The sequence below is a fragment of the Geotrypetes seraphini genome, chromosome 2 (assembly GCF_902459505.1).
Source record: "Geotrypetes seraphini chromosome 2, aGeoSer1.1, whole genome shotgun sequence".
Classification (NCBI taxonomy): Eukaryota; Metazoa; Chordata; class Amphibia; order Gymnophiona; family Dermophiidae; genus Geotrypetes; species Geotrypetes seraphini.
The window spans coordinates 275841773-275858082 of record NC_047085.1 but is presented as its reverse complement, the minus strand read 5'-3'; the positions used below and the strand labels follow the sequence as shown (position 1 = coordinate 275858082).

The 16310-nt window shown below is 44.3% G+C and overlaps 1 protein-coding gene across 1 annotated transcript in view; it reads right to left on the bottom strand.

Moving 5' to 3' along the window:
* Positions 1-16310, bottom strand: part of SEMA5A (semaphorin 5A) — a 1054315-nt gene that overhangs the window by 386207 nt on the left and 651798 nt on the right. Inside the window, 1 exon segment of the mRNA XM_033929716.1 lies at positions 8175-8310. Within this exon segment, the coding sequence (XP_033785607.1) occupies positions 8175-8310 (136 nt within the window).

Genomic DNA, 16310 nt, shown 5'->3' with positions numbered 1-16310 from the left:
GCTTCTGCAAAGGAAGATCATGCCAGACGAACTTACTACACTTCTTTGAAGGGATAAACAGCCAGATGGACAAAGGGGACCCCATTGACATCATATATCTCGACTTCCAAAAAGCCTTTGACAAGGTACCTCACGAGCGGCTACTTAAGAAACTGTGGAACCACGGGGTTGGCTGGCAGAAAGCAAAGGGTTGCGGTGAAGGGCCACTACTTGGGCTAGAGAAAGGTAATGAGCGGTGTCCCGCAGGGGTCTGTGCTCGGGCCACTGCTATTTATAAATGACCTGGAAGAGGGGACCAAGTGCGAGGTTATAAAGTTTGCAGATGACACTAAACTCTGTAGCAGGATTAAAACTATAGGGGAATGTGAAGAACTGCAAAGAGACCTGACAACATTGGAGGAGTGGGCGAATAAATGGCAGATGAACTTCAATATAGAGAAATGCAAGGTCATGCATATATGGAAAAAGAACCCGATGTTCAGCTCTGGGGGAAAGTAACCTCGAAAAGGACTTGGGAGTGTTGGTGGATACAACAATGAAACCAACGGCGCAATGCGCAGCAGCCTCAAAGAAAGCAAACAGCATGTTGGGTACTATCAAGAAGGGTATTACAACAAGAACAAAGGAAGTCATCCTGCCATTGTATCGGGCAATGGTGCACCCGAACCTGGAGTACTGTGTCCAGTATTGGTCACCTACCTTAAGAAGGATATGGCAATACTTGAGAGGGTTCAGAGGAGAGTGACACGAATGATTCAAGGCATGGAAAACCTTTCATACACTGAAAGGTTGGAGAAACTGGGGCTCTTCTACCTGGAAAAGCGGAGACTCAGAGGAGACATGATAGAGACTTACAAGATCATGAAGGGCATAGAGAAAGTAGAGAGGGACAGATTCTTCAAACTTTCAAAATATAAAATAACAAGAGGGCATTCGGAAAAGTTGAAAGGGGACAGATTCAAAACGAATGCTAGAAAGTTTTTCTTTACCCAACGTGTGGTGGATACCTGAAATGCACTTCCAGAGGGCGTAATAGGGCAGAGTACGGTACAGGGGTTCAAGAAAGGATTGGACAAGTTCCTGCTGGAAAAAGGGATAGAGGGGTATAGATAGAGGATTACTGCACAGGGCTTTAAACTAGGTAAGTCGGGGGAGGGTACCCATTCACATATTAGTGCAGAAAGGAATTATCCTGATGAGGTGAGTCGAAACTCCGTTTCCATGTCCAAGGTAAGTACCCACATTGCAAACAGTTCTTTGGGAGTCACACCGACCCGGGTAGGATACGCCTCACAGGGACTTAGCAAACACAAGATATGGAGGGCCATGTATGTCAATGCACACAGTTTAGGTAACAAAATTCTAGAATTGGAGGCTGAAATAAGGAATGCTGACCTAGATGTGGTGGCAATATCTGAAACTTGGTTCACGGACTCACATGGGTGGGATATGGCTATACCGGGCTACAATCTACTTCATCAGGACAGAGAGGGCAGGTTAGGAGGGGGGGGTAGCTCTATACATTAAAGAGGACATCAAAACCACCAGGATCACAGATGTCAAGTACACCGGGGAGTCCCTCTGGGTAAACCTGGCAAGAGGCAGAGAAAAATGCCTGTATCTAGGTGTGGTATACAGACCCCCAAGACAACTGGAAGACATGGACGCAGAATTAATTGAAGACATAGAGAATATCACTCTACATGGAGAAGCTGTACTGCTAGGGGACTTCAATATGCCTGATGCAGACTGGAACTCATTTTCAGCGACAACCAGCGGTAGCAGGAGGCTCTTAACCTCCATAAAGGGAGCACGTCTCAAACAAATGGTAACGGAGCACACTAGGGCCCAGGCGATCCTCGACCTGGTACTCACCAACGGGGAAAGCGTCTCAGAGGTCTCAGTAGGAGATACGCTAGCCTCCAGCGACCACAACATAGTATGGTTCAAGCTTAGGAAAGGCTTCCCTATATCAAACACGAAAACAAAGGTACTCAATTTCCGGGGCACAGGCTTCGCACGCATGGGAGATTTCGTCCATCAGACGCTGCAGGACCAAGCGGAGACCGATGATGTAGAAGCTAAGTGGTTAACACTGAAATCAACCATACATGAAGCAACTAGCCGCTTCATAAAATCAGTAAATAAACGACAAAGAAACAATAAACCTCAATGGTTCACCGCGGAGATCTCGCACCTCATTAAGGAGAAGAAAAAAGCGTTTCTCTCCTACAAGCGCACGGAGAAAAGAGAGGCAAAAGTAGAATATAGGACCAGGTCTACAGCGGTCAAAATGGCAGTTAGGGAGGCAAAACTTCGAGTGGAAGAAATTCTGGCAAAAAACATTAAAAAGGGGGACAAATCCTTCTTCAGGTATATTAGTGACAGAAAAAGGAACACAGGCGGGATAGTACGCCTTAGAAGACCGGACGGAAGTTACGTGGAAGCAGATTCCGATAAAGCCAAACTACTGAATGAATACTTCTGCTCAGTCTTCACCTGTGAGGCACCGGGACACGGTCCGCAGTTGAAGGCAACACAAAGCACAGAAGACCCGTTTCAGAATTTTGAGTTCACACCAGGTGAAGTTTACAGTGAACTGGCAAGACTCAAGGTGAACAAAGCCATGGGACCAGACAATTTGCACCCAAGAGTGCTCAGAGAATTGAGCGATGTCCTGGCGAAACCGTTGGCTGAGCTATTCAATCTCTCCCTAAGTAAGGGGAAAGTTCCCCTGGACTGGAAATTAGCTAATGTCGTTCCTCTGCATAAAAAGGGTTGCAGGGCAGAGGCTGCGAATTATAGACCGGTGAGTCTCACATCAATAGTGTGCAAACTCATGGAAACACTAATAAAAAGCAAATTGGACACGATCTTGAATGAAGGGAATCTTCGGGATCCCAGTCAGCATGGATTCACCAAGGGTAGGTCCTGCCAATCCAATCTCATCAGCTTCTTTGACTGGGTAACAAGAAAGTTGGACTTGGGAGAGTCTTTGGACGTCGTGTGCCTGGACTTCAGTAAAGCTTTTGACAGTGTCCCACACCGCAGGCTGCTAAGCAAGATGGAATCGATGGGGTTAGGAGAGACACTAACTGCATGGGTCAATGATTGGCTGAGTGGCAGACTTCAGAGGGTGGTGGTTAATGGTACCCTTTCTAAAACATCGGAGGTGACCAGTGGAGTGCCGCAGTGCTCGGTCCTGGGTCCACTCCTTTTCAACATATTCATAGGGGATCTGACTCAAGGGCTTCAAGGTAAAATAACACTATTCGTCGATGACGCCAAACTATGTAATATAGTAAGTGAATGCAGTTTACAGAATTATATGGCGCATGACCAGCTTACATTGGAAAGTTGGTCCTCAACCTGGCAGCTAGGCTTCAATGCTAAGAAATGTAAGGTCATGCACCTCTGAAGCGGAAATCCATGCAGGACGTATTTCTTGAACGGAGAAACTTTAACTAGGACTTCAGCAGAACGAGATTTAGGAGTAATTATCAGTGCAGACATGAAAACTGCCAATTAAGTGGAGAAGGCTTCATCTAAGGCAAGGCAGATATTGGGTTGTATCAATAGAAGTTTCGTCAGCCGAAAGCCTGAAGTCATAATGCCGTTGTATAGGGCCATGGTGAGACCTCATCTGGAGTACTGTGTGCAATTCTGGAGGCCACATTACAGTAAAGATGTGCGCAGAATTGAATCGGTTCAACGGATGGCAACCAGGATGATCTCGGGGTTCAAGGGTCTCTCGTACGAAGAGAGACTGAACAAATTGCAGCTCTACACTCTTGAGGAACGTAGGGAGAGGGGAGACATGATCGAAACATTTAAGTACCTCAAGGGACGTGTCAAAGTGGAAGATGATATTTTCTTTCTCAAGGGACCCTCGGCCACAAGAGGTCACCCGCTCAAACTCAGGGGCGGAAAATTTCATGGCGACACCAGAAAGTATTTCTTCACAGAGAGAGTGGTTGATCATTGGAACAAGCTTCCAGTGCAGGTGATCGAGGCAGACAGCGTGCCAGACTTTAAGAATAAATGGGATACCCATGTGGGATCCCTACGAGGGTCAAGATAAGGAAATTGGGTCATTAGGACATAGACAGGGGGTGGGTAAGCAGAGTGGGCAGACTTGATGGGCTGTAGCCCTTTTCTGCCGTCATCTTCTATGTTTCTATGTTTCTATGTCCTGGACCTGTTGGGCCGCCGCATGAGCGGACTGCTGGGCACGATGGACCTCGGGTCTGACCCAGTGGAGGCATTGCTTATGTGCTTACCTCTGTGCAGCTCTACTAGGCTTTCCTATGCCAGGTGCTGATGTTCTGGAGGCAAGTATGCACTTTTTTAATTCTGATTTTAATGGTGGTGGGGGGAGGGGGGTCAGTGATCACTGGGGGAGTGTGTGGGGGTCTGTACTTTGTCCCTGCAGTGGTTATCTGGTCATTTTGGATACCTTCTGGGCACTTAGACCTTTTTTTAAATCACTTAAGTCACAATGTATAAGTTCCATCTAAGCAGTCTCGTTAAACTTTCGATTATCGTTGCAGGATGACTAAGTCTATGTCGGCCCACATCCCGCCTACCATCGCCCTAACCACTCCTTCAAAAATACCCCTTTTCACTCTGGGCGTAGAGCGGTAGTGAAAAGGCCTAAGCTGCTTTTAGATACGTCTAAAACCCGTTTCAATTATCAGCACTTGGACAATCGGTCTTTTTAACTGTCCAAGTGCTGATTTAGGTGGGTTTTTAGGCATATTTCCATTTCGATTATGAACCTCTTAGTCCAGTGATTTTCCATTTGTATCATTCCTTCAGAAAAATACAGAACAAATAAAATAGAAAATCACTTAACTAATTGTATAGCCCTCGATGGAGACTAACCCAGTTTTGTTGGTTGGGTTGAGAACTTTTCCGTGGCCCCTCTTAAGGAAGTAAAGTAAGGAAGTAAAGTCTACGTAAGTTGCTCTGGCATTTCCCCTTCAGGGCAGCTCACTGCCTCATGGAATCAATGCAGCATTTCACTAAAAGAATAAAAGTGGTGTGGATCACTGAAGACTCCAGGGACACTGAATCAGAAGGAGGAAAAGCAGGGCTGGCTAGAGATAATCCATAATTTCCTCCTCTTAGCCCTAAAAAAGGCGGCACAGCAGGATTTAATTTATACATCTTGGAATCTAAAACTGTTTTGCCAGGACTGCTGTTTAAGACTTCAGGGTGAAAGGTTACAGAGTTTTCCCTCAACCTTCATGAAGGTTCAGAATACTAGGAGGTAGAACTGCTGCCTTTTAACCTAAAGGTTACAGGTTCAAAGCTATCTTGTGCATGATTTAAAATAGCCCAAAAAAATACAGAGAGATTTTGATGAGATCTTTAATTGGACTAGATGCCTTTAAAAAGCAGTGGGAATAAGTTGCCAACTGAAAGAAAGAAAAAAAAAAAAATAACCAACCCTGGATAGAACAGTGGGGCTTTGGGTGAGAATGGAAAATAGTTTGTAAAATAATATATCTGGTAAATCAGGGGTGTTCAACCTCATCTCTCGCCAGGTCAAGTTTTTAGGATTTCCCAAATGAATATGCATGAGATCTGTTTGCATACAATGGAAGCAGTGCATTCAAATAGGTCTCGTGCAAATTCATTGGATAAATCCTGAAAACCCGACTGGATTGCGGCCCTTGAAGACCAACATTGGACAACCCTGTGGTAGATCTGTGGTGGATTTATACATGGCACCCTCTCAAGAAAGGTAAATTACTGTAATGAAAGAGATGACGTTGCAACAACATAGGCCTCAATGAAGGGGCCACTAAAATTGTTCACACCTTGCTTGTGGAAGGGCAGCTGCCAACATCATTAAAACAAACTGTGGTGCGCTGCCTACTGAAAAAGAGCTCCCATGATGACAATCCCAAAAACTACTGACCAGTCTTTAACATTCCATTCCTGGCATTCAATTTAACGACTGGCTAACTGAAAATAATTGCCTAGAACCATGTCAATCTGGGATTCATTGAACTATGTCTCTGTGATAGCAACAATATCCAGGTCTGCCTCTAACATCAGGGCTTGCAAATCATGAACTTTGTTGCTTAGACTGCGAGCATTTGTGGTCATTGCTTTCCAGCTTTCAGTGGTAAACTCCTTTTTTGTATAGTTTTTTTGTTTATTTTTGCTTCTTGTTGCATTGCTAAGAAGCGAGTTGCTAGTATTGTTTACGTCGCTATCTTTCCTACTATCAATCCTGTCTTTTGTTGGGGGTGGCCTCCATAATTGTCCTTCAAACATACGCCACCCCCATCTTCTCTAAGCTGGTATTCTGTAAAGGGCGCGCTGTGCAAAATGAGCTTTACTGAGTACTAGTTTAGTGTGCATTTCGGTCTGATTCTGTAAATGGCGCCCAAAACTTAGATGCTGAGTAGTGTGGCTAGTGTGACTTAGGCATCAATAGACATCCTAACCTTAGGCGCACCCTATTTATGCGAGGGTTTCCTTGGCCTAAATGAGCGCCCCTTGGTTAGGCGCCCACATTCTACCACCTAACCACTCCTACTTTTTGGTAGGTGCCTTAGACTAGGTGGTAGGCACCTACTAAATTACAAGGTGCTAACTGTTAATTATTGGTGCCAATTAAGCCTTTTAATAATTAAGTTAGGTGCCTAGGTATGTTGATCTCGGCACCTAACTTTAGGCATCATTTATAGAATCTGGCCTTTCATGCATAAATTTGAACGTCTACCCAAAATGTTATAGCTTTTTCAAATTCAGCAAGATCCAGAAGAGAATGTAATAAATGAACTAATATTATAAATTGAAATTTATATCATTAAATACTTGAAACGCTATTTAGTAAATTTGAGCATGAGCATTTATGCCTGCCAAAGGCTAGAGTAAATGCTCGAATCCAACTGATGGCAGTTAGTATTCTATAACACCACACCTAATTTTCAGGATTGCCCCTGACCTACTTATGCCCTTCCATGGCCACGCCCTCTTTGGAACTGCGCTATGAAATTTAGGTGTGCACGTAACTTCTAATTACTGCCAAATAAGTGCTTGTTAACACCAATAATTTATTGTTATCACCTAGGGGTCCTTTTACTAAGGCATGCTAGCCATTTTAGAGCATGCTAAATATTAGCGCACGCTAAATGCTAACGTGTCCATAGACTATAATGGATGCTTTAGCATTTAGCACACGCTAAAATGGCTAACATGCCTTAGTAAAAGGACCCCTAATTAGCTAACATGTCGATCTTCTACGCACTGTCAGCTGAGCCACTGAGCAGGCTTACAGCATAAAATGAAGATCATTATTTTCATGAGAAAAAAAAAGGCACTTTGAGAAGATACCGCCCAATATTCAGTGCTATGTAACCAGCCAGGAACAGCTCCTGGCTAATATTCAGCGGGACATAGCTAATTATCTCCACTGAATATTATCGCTTAGCGGCCAAATCTTAGCAGACAAATCATACGAAAGCTGCTGATTTTGAATGCTGACCAGCCAAGTTTAGCAGCCAATCGGGAAGCCCAAATAGTCTATCTTTGGCTGCTATAATTAAAAGGCATATCCCTTGCAGGAAAACTAGGGACATCCCTCCCCTTCAGAATCACTGAGCTTTGGAATAACCTTACCTCCCCACTTCGGAATCTGAGCTCCCTCCAACTTTTCCGTAAACATCTGAAAACTTGGCTATTCTCAAAAATGTAATACTTCCTCCCTCTCTGGTATACTAAGCCCCTCTAAACATTCTTTATACTAAGGTCTATAACCCTTCATTGGAGTTCCTTTTCTATCCCAGCTCCTGTAAACCTTGCCGAGTTCTACGATTGTGGAGAGGATGCGGTATACAAACCTAAGGTTTAATTTAGTTTAACATTGCTGGCTATGTTTGACTCATCAACAATAGACTGGATATTCAATGCTGGTCACTGGAAATGGCCTGCACAGAATATCCAGGCTCAGCTCCAACTGTGGGTGTTAGCCAGCCTCCATCCTAGACTCTCATTATCGACCCCCCAAAAACTATATTTAAACAAATGGGAAACAGCTTTATAATTTTTAGAAAATGAATACACCTTTCACATGGCCTTTCTAATTGTATTTCCATCTGTGCTCTGCTTCCAAACCAAAGTAAGACATTTATTCCACATTATCCTTTATAGATTACCTGGAAATTAGGATTGGGATTAGGATAAGGTAGCCAGGCAGAGCGAGAATTCTCCTGGTATTTGAATGGTCCATTGAACACCTGAGCGATGGCACTGAGGTTGAACACACACACTGCTGAGGCTGCTATGCTGTTCCTGAAAAAATACAACAGAAATTCATTTGTAAGTAAATATTAGCAAAATGTCACATCTGAGGGCTCTGGTCCACAAAAACTCATGCTTCAATAAATTGGTTAGTCTATAAAATGCCACCTGCTTCTGTCAATTTCCTTATACCAGATTAAGATGGCCACCCCTTTTAAACAAAATAGCTGTTTGTGATGTCTTATTGCCATTATCTTTTTTCCAGTTATATTTTCTTTATCAGGCTGATACAAAATGAGATAAGGTTACACAGAAACATAGAAAAATAATGGCAGATAAAAGCAAAATGATCAATCCAGTATACCTACCTGCAGCACCTCACATGCCTATCCCACATTTTCTTGAATTCAGACAGTCTTTGTCTCCAGCACCTCTACCAGGAGACTATTCCATGCATCTACTACCCTTTCTGTAAAAAAGTATTTCCTTAGATTAGTCCTGAGCCTATCACCTCCTACCTGCATCCTATGCCCTCTCATTCCAGAGCTTCCTTTCAAATCTCAGTTATGTCCTGAGTACTCCTTAACATTCACCACTTAAATATTTCTCGTCGTTTATATAGGAGGCTTATGGTGCCTTCCCCTGGTTTCAATCACAAACTTGCAGTATCCTTGGCCATACTTGTTGGGTTTGAGTTTACAATTTTCATATTATTTTTATTTTGGTACCATTTTAAGCTCCATTTATGTTTAGATTTATTATTATTGACATAAATAGAAACATAGAAACAAGATGGCAGATAAAGGCCAAATGGCCCATCTAGTCTGCCCATCCGCAGTAACCATTATCTCTTCCTCTCTCTAAGACATCCCACATGCCTACCCCACGCCTTCTTGAATTCAGACACAGAAACATAGAAACATAGAGTATGATGGCAGAAAAGGGCTGACGGCCCAACAAGTCTGCCCACCCAAGAACCCTCCCTCCCTCTCATCTATTAAGCATTCCTCTGGAGTGGCCCCACTTGTCTGTCCCATCGTCCTTTGAAGTCGAGCGTGTTGCTGGCCTCGACTACCTGACTTGGAAGACCATTCCATCAATTAATTACCCTTTCGGTGAAGAAGTATTTCCTGGTGTCCCCATGAAATCTTCCCCCTCTGAGCTTTAGCGGATGTCCTCTAGTCGCCGTGGGACCGGTAAGAAAAAAGATTTCTTCCTCTATCTCAATGCGGCCCGTGATGTATTTGAATGTTTCTATCATGTCCCCCCTTTCTCTGCGTTCTTTGAGAGAATATAAGCGCAGCCTGCTCAGACGTTCTTCATATGGGAGATCTTTAAGTCCTGAGACCATCCTAGTGGCCATTCGCTGAATCGACTTCATTCTCTTCATGTACTTTAGATAATGTGGCCTCCAAAACTGAACACAGTACTCCAGGTGAGGTCTCACCATGGATCTGTATAACGGTAGTATAACTTCAGGCTTTCGGCTGATAAAGATCCTTCTGATGCAACCCAGCATTTGTCTAGCCTTTGCTGAAGCTTTCTCCTCTGATTGGCAGCTTTCATGTCTTCCCGGATGATTACTCCCAAGTCCCGCTCTGCTACAGTTCTTGTTAAATTTTCACCATTTAGGGTGTATTTTCTGCATGGAATTTCGCTACCAAGGAGCATCACCTTACATGTTTTGGCATTAAAATTCAGTTGCCAAGTTCTGGACCATTGTTCCAGTAAAAGCAGGTCCTGTTTCATAGTGTCGGACATAGTTGTGCTGTCAGGTTCTGCTGCGCTGCCCACAACGTTGCATAGTTTAGCGTCATCGGCAAATAATGTAATTTTGCCACGAAGTCCCTTACAAAGATATTAAATAGTATCGGGCCCAAGACTGAGCCCTGCGGTACTCCACTGGTAACTTCCGATGTTTGTGAGGGAATACCGTTTACCATCACCCTTTGAAGTCTGCCGCTAAGCCAGTCTTCCACCCATGCAGTCAGTGTTTCTCCTAGGCCCATTGCATTCATCTTGTTCAATAATCTATGGTGTGGGACACTATCAAAAGCTTACTGAAGTCCAAATACACGATGTCCAGGGACTCTCCCCATCCAATTTTTTTGTTACCCAGTCAAAGAAGCTTATCAGATTGGATTGACAAGACCTTCCCTTCATAAAGCCATGCTAGTATGGATCCCTTAATCTTTCATCATCCAGAATCGCGTCCAATCTGTTTTTTATCAATGTTTCCATGAGTTTACACACTATTGATGTGAGACTCACCAGTCTCTAATTTTCAGCCTCTGCCCTGCATCCCTTTTTGTGGAGTGGAATAACGTTGGCAGTTTTCCAGTCCAAGGAGACTTTTCCCTTGTGTAGGGAAAGATTGAAAAGCTCAGCTAATGGTTCTGCAAGGACATCTCTCAATTCCCGAAGTACTCTGGGGTGTAGACTATCTGGGCCCATAGCTTTGATAGCTCATGGTAGACATTGCTCGCGGTAAATTCAAGGTCCCGGAATGGGTCCTCCGAGCACCCCTTTGTCTGTAGCTGAGGTCTGGATCCTGGCGCTTCGCAAGTGAAGACCGAGCAGAAGTAGTTATTGAGTAGTTCTGCTTTGTCTGTGTCCAAGTCTACGAAGTTACCGTCAGGTTTCTTTAGGCGCACAATACCGCTGGTGTTTTTTTTCCTGTTACTAACGTACTTAAAGAAGGATTTATCCCCTTTTTTAATCTGTCTTTCTATATTTTCTTCCACCCAGAGTTTGGCCTCCCTGACAGCCATTTTAACATTTTTAGATTTCGTCAGATAGTTTTCTTTAGCTTCCGGTTGTTGTGATTGTTTGTATGTTACGAATGCTTTTTTCTTTTGCTTTACTAGTTCTGAGATCTCCGCAGAGAACCACTGTGATCTGTTTTTTCTGCACCTTTTGCTCACGGTTTTTATGTATTTGTTGGTTGCTTCTTGCAGGGTTGATTTCAGAGCTGACCATAGTACCGTCTACTTTGTCCGTCGTGCTTTGATTTTGCAGCACTTTGTAGACATAGTCTCCCATGCACTAAAAGTTAGCTCCTTTAAAGAGTTTAGGACCTTAGTCGATGTATTTGACCTAGTGATTCCTTTCTTCAGCTGGAACCACACCGTGTTGTGGTCACTGGAGGCCAAAGCTTCTCCCACCGATACCTCTGTGACATTGTCCCCGTTGGTGAGTATCAGGTCCAGAATCACCACTTCTTCTGGGAGACTGTTCCACACATGTACCACTCTTTCTGTAAAAAAGTATTTCCTTAGATTACTCTTGAGCCTATCACCACTTATCTTCATCCTATGCCCCAGAGCTTCCTTTCAAATTAAAGAGACTCGACTCATGCACATTTAAGCCACGCAGGTATTTAAATGTCTCTGTCATATCTCCCCTCTCCTGCCTTTCCTCTAAAGTATACATATTAAGATTTTTTTAACCTGTCCTCATATGCCTTATGATGAAGACCACATACCATTTTAGTAGCCTTCCTCTGGGCTGACTCCATTCTTTTTATATCTATTTGAAGGTGCTGTCTCCAGAAATGTACACAATATTCTAAATGAGGTCTCATCAGAGTCTTATACAGGGGCATCAATGCCTTTTTCCTGCTGGCTATACCTCTTCCTATGAATCCTAGCATCCTTTAAGGTTTTACCATCACCTTTTCAACCTGTTTGGCCACCTTAAGATCCTCACATACAATCACATCCAAACCCTGCACTTCTGCCATGCACATAAGTTCTTCACTCCCTAAACTGTACCTTTCTTTCAGATTTTTGCAGCCTAAATGCATGACCTTGCATTACTTAGCATTAAGTTTTAGCTGCCAAATTTCAGACCATTCTCCTAGCTTCACTATGTCTTTCTTCATGTTATTCATACTATCCAAGGTGTTTACTCTATTGCAGATTTTGATATCATCTGCAAAGAGGCAAATCTTACCTGACAGCCCTTCAGCAATATCGCTTATAAAAATGTTAAAATGAACAGGCCCAAGAACAGAACCTTGAGGCACACCCCTTTCCTCAGAGCAATCTCCATTAACCACTACCCTCTGTCATCTTCCATTCAACCAGTTCTTGATCCAGCCTGTCACTTTGGAGCCTATTCCAGTGGCACCCAGTTTATTTATTAGACGTCTGTGTGGAACATTGTCAAGGGCTTTGCATCTAGCACATTCCCTCTATCCAATTCTCTGGTCACCCAAAGAAATTGATCAGATTTGTCTGACAAGACCTACTTCTATTCTATCTTTTTAAATTATTTGTTTTGTTGGTTTTATGAGATACATTCTTTAATTGCTACTTTATGTTCTAACAGTCCTTAATCATTGATGCATCGAGCTGGTGTTTTCTTCCTAGTTTACAAGGCCAGGCCATAATCTACTTATGTCATTTCTCTACAGTCTAATTTATACTATTACACACTAACACACACACACACAATATGGAAATCAGAACCACATATGAGGTGCAACAAATGTTCTACACAAAGACCACCATGCCCCAAGTTTACCCCAGCTTACAATGCACCTGGGCTGTGTTGGCTATTAACCCCCTCTTCCCAGCCCTCTTTGCAAGCAGCCTATTGCCATCCGACCAAGGCCAGGTGAGAAGCATTACACAGATTGTCCGAACAATCATGTACATGAAGCAAAAAAGGCCCATTACCTGACCCCATTCTCCAACAACTTGTGTCTTTCAGGTGCTTCGGGATGAAGAGAGACCTGGAGTCACTATGGCGCCAATACAGGTTTGTGTGCCAGGAGGGTCCCAGCCTCATCTAGTACATGAGACTGCACCTCAGGGCTGAATGTAAGTAGTTCTTACTCAGAACCCCTTCAACCTCCCTTTATCCCATCAGATCCTCAGTGTGCAGTGACCCTCCCTTCAGTGTTCCTGCAACCCCCAGAACCCCAAACAATAAGATGACATGGTATGGCTCGTGGGAGGGAATGAAGGTATTTGCCCACTAGCAGTCAGCAATCCAAACTGCCACACAATACAAAATGCCACAGTATACCACACACTCATATCTACTACTTTGCAGCAGCAGAGGGGAAAAAAAGCTGTCCCAACAAACTTCAACAATGGGTCTTAAACCCCCAGCCCTTACATTTCTGTACCTTAGCCTTAACTCTTACACCACACAAGCATCTGACAAAGGAGAGAGCAATGAAGGACAGTACAATGGCCACAGAGGGTCCTTATAGCATCCCTAGCCCCTCAAACAGAAACCCACTCATATCACTTAACCCATACTCATTGGATAGATCACTATCAACATCAGAGGCTGAGATGCTGCTGTGGGAGACATGCTTAATAGGCACGATCCTGGGGCCCATTAAATATCCATAGCACAGGGCCTCCCCAAATCCACTCGACCTCTTTCTTTCTCCCTCTCTATCCTGGGAACCCCCACCAATGTCTACATATCCTCTGCTGCCCCCATACACCCCTAAAGTATGGCCATCACCTAGGATCCCACATGCAGCCATACTCATCATTCAGCTCCCCAATAGCTATCATGTGTCTTCCACATATACTTGTCCTCAAACATAACGAGCCTACCTATCCTCAAATGCCATCCCATACACGTCATCCTCCAGAGGGCCCTCACAGTAGGCCAGAAGGGTCATATAGTACCACAAGCTCCCCTGGTGACTGCCAACCAGCATGAGGACATATATGCATGGCAACGCACACACCCCTACAGCCCTGTCCACATAAACCACATCCATCCAGTGTCCTAGGAACACTCCATCCTGCATGCCCATTGACAGGCCATTCTCTCAAATCAGATCACACACTTGTCCTCATCCCTGCCTCTTGACTCTTATCTATAATACTATGTAACCCATGAATGATGTAAACCTTTCACACAAAGGCCAACTTGAGGAGCAGCAGGAGGAGGCCCAGGAGCAACCTGCCACCCCAGAGAAGGCCCAGAAAATACAAGGCAAGAGCCCAGAGGAGGAGGTGGATGTAGACCCAGGAGTCCGGGGGGAGGGGGGGTGTCACTCCAGGGGTCAAATGTTGAAAAAGAGGGTGATTATGTTTCTATTTCTCCAGGGGTTCTTTTTTGCTAACTCTTCCCTCTCTCCCCCCTTCCAGCATCTTCTCTTTCCCCCTTTATTTTCACTCTTCTAACCAGTAACTCCAGTGGCTTTTAAGGTGGAAAGATCTGAGAATTGGCTTTTCCCCAAACTCACAGCTAAGCACTGGTAAATATTCTGTTTTCTTCCAGGACAATCAGGATGAGTCAGCCACATACAGGTGATATCATATGACAGCTCCCATTAGAGATATTTTTTTATATTTTAAAATCCCTCTGAGCATGAATAGTAGCTATCCCTGCTAGGGGAGCAGAGCAACACCTCTTCCTGCTTTAGGGCCAGATTCTCAAAACTTATGGGTTCTTTTAACGCAGTTGCTAAACTAGTTCCACAAGATTTAGCATGCATGCATTTTATCGGTGGATAATCAAAATGGCTTATCATGGTCTTTTGCGAGCTTTCTAGGAGTCTCCGACATGGCCATGCAAATGGGCTCTTGAATATTGAAACGAGCACGTTGGTGGATTTTTAAACATTGCCGAGCCATTCTCCAAGAGAAGCGTCGGCTTTTGGCAACAAAAATCAGCGATTGGTACGGGGGGTGTCAGTACAGTGTCAACACTGCATTTTGTGGCGTGTGTTTTGAAAGTGGCTAATGGAAAAAAAATGTAATTACATGATTCTCATAAATTCTATTCTATTCTATTTTATTTTAGTGGGAGGGGTAAAAGCATGCTTCTGGAGCTTGTGTATTATAGTTCCCCTCGGCAGCGGGAAAAATATCTACTCTTCTGCTGCAAACACCTCCCACGCTCCCCCAGCAGCGAGAGAGATGCCCAACATTTCCAGCTGACAAACAACCCTCCCATCCACGGGGCCTTAAACAACCTTAGCCAATTAGAGCCTCAGGCCCCTCCCCGGTGCATCCCAGGATGCGCCGGGGAGGGGAAGGCCTGCCATTTTGAAAAGGCGGGCCAGCTGTCTGGAGGGAGTAGGCATCCCTCCGGCCAGCCATCTAAAGTAAGGTAAGGAGGACAGGGCGGGGGTAGTTGGAGGAACGGGGAGGTGTTGCGTGGCAGCGGGAGAGCGTGGGCATCTCTCTTTTTTTTTTTACGCTTATTCTGCACATGTGCCCATCACTATCACCAGCGATGAGCCCATGCAAATTTAGCGAATCTTCGCTACTCTCTGCCAACCTCATTTGCATGAATGTTATTTTGAGAATGACTCACTTTTTTAAAATCGCTACTATAACAGCTGTGACAGCAGCCTATTGTTTTTTTACGTGTTTTTTTGAGAATCTAGCCCTTAGTCTTTTCTATCCATCTTCCCAGGCAGTCAGATCTTCCTTATCTTTTTATTTTACGCTTGTATTATTTAATTTTGTTTTTCTTTATATTCCCAAAAGTAGCAGCCTTCCAGGGAATTTTCTCCCTGGAGAGTCAGCAGGGATCCAGCTCACCAGCCACATGGATCCAGAGAACATCTCTTCAAACCCTCAGAGCAGCTCTTCCCTGCTAAGGAATCTGGGGACATGATTTCATACCTTCTGGGGCTTCTCTCCCACTAAAGCTTGTAACAGACAGCCAGATATGCTAATCTACCATGTAGCATGGGCCCTACCTTCCTCCCAGACAATGCTCTACTCTGAGACACCCTTCACTTAGCTCTTACTAAGCAGCTACGGCCCTACAACATTGAGCTCCACAGCCACAGTGAACTGAGAAGCAGAGTGTCTTTATGTACCTCCGAAGCAACATCGGAGCCTCCAGGCAACTTAAGTTGCAGAATTTTGGGCTCTTCTCTCAGCTTCCCTCAGTGCTGACACATCCTGATCGCCACAACAAAGCTCTCGGACAGTACCTGTGGGAGAGGTACCTGTGGGAGAGGTCCAAAACATGGCATGAAATTGCTCAGGACCAGGAGTCATGCTAATGAGGCTGATCTCCTCTATGTTCAGCATTGCACCCAGAGCCGCTAGAGC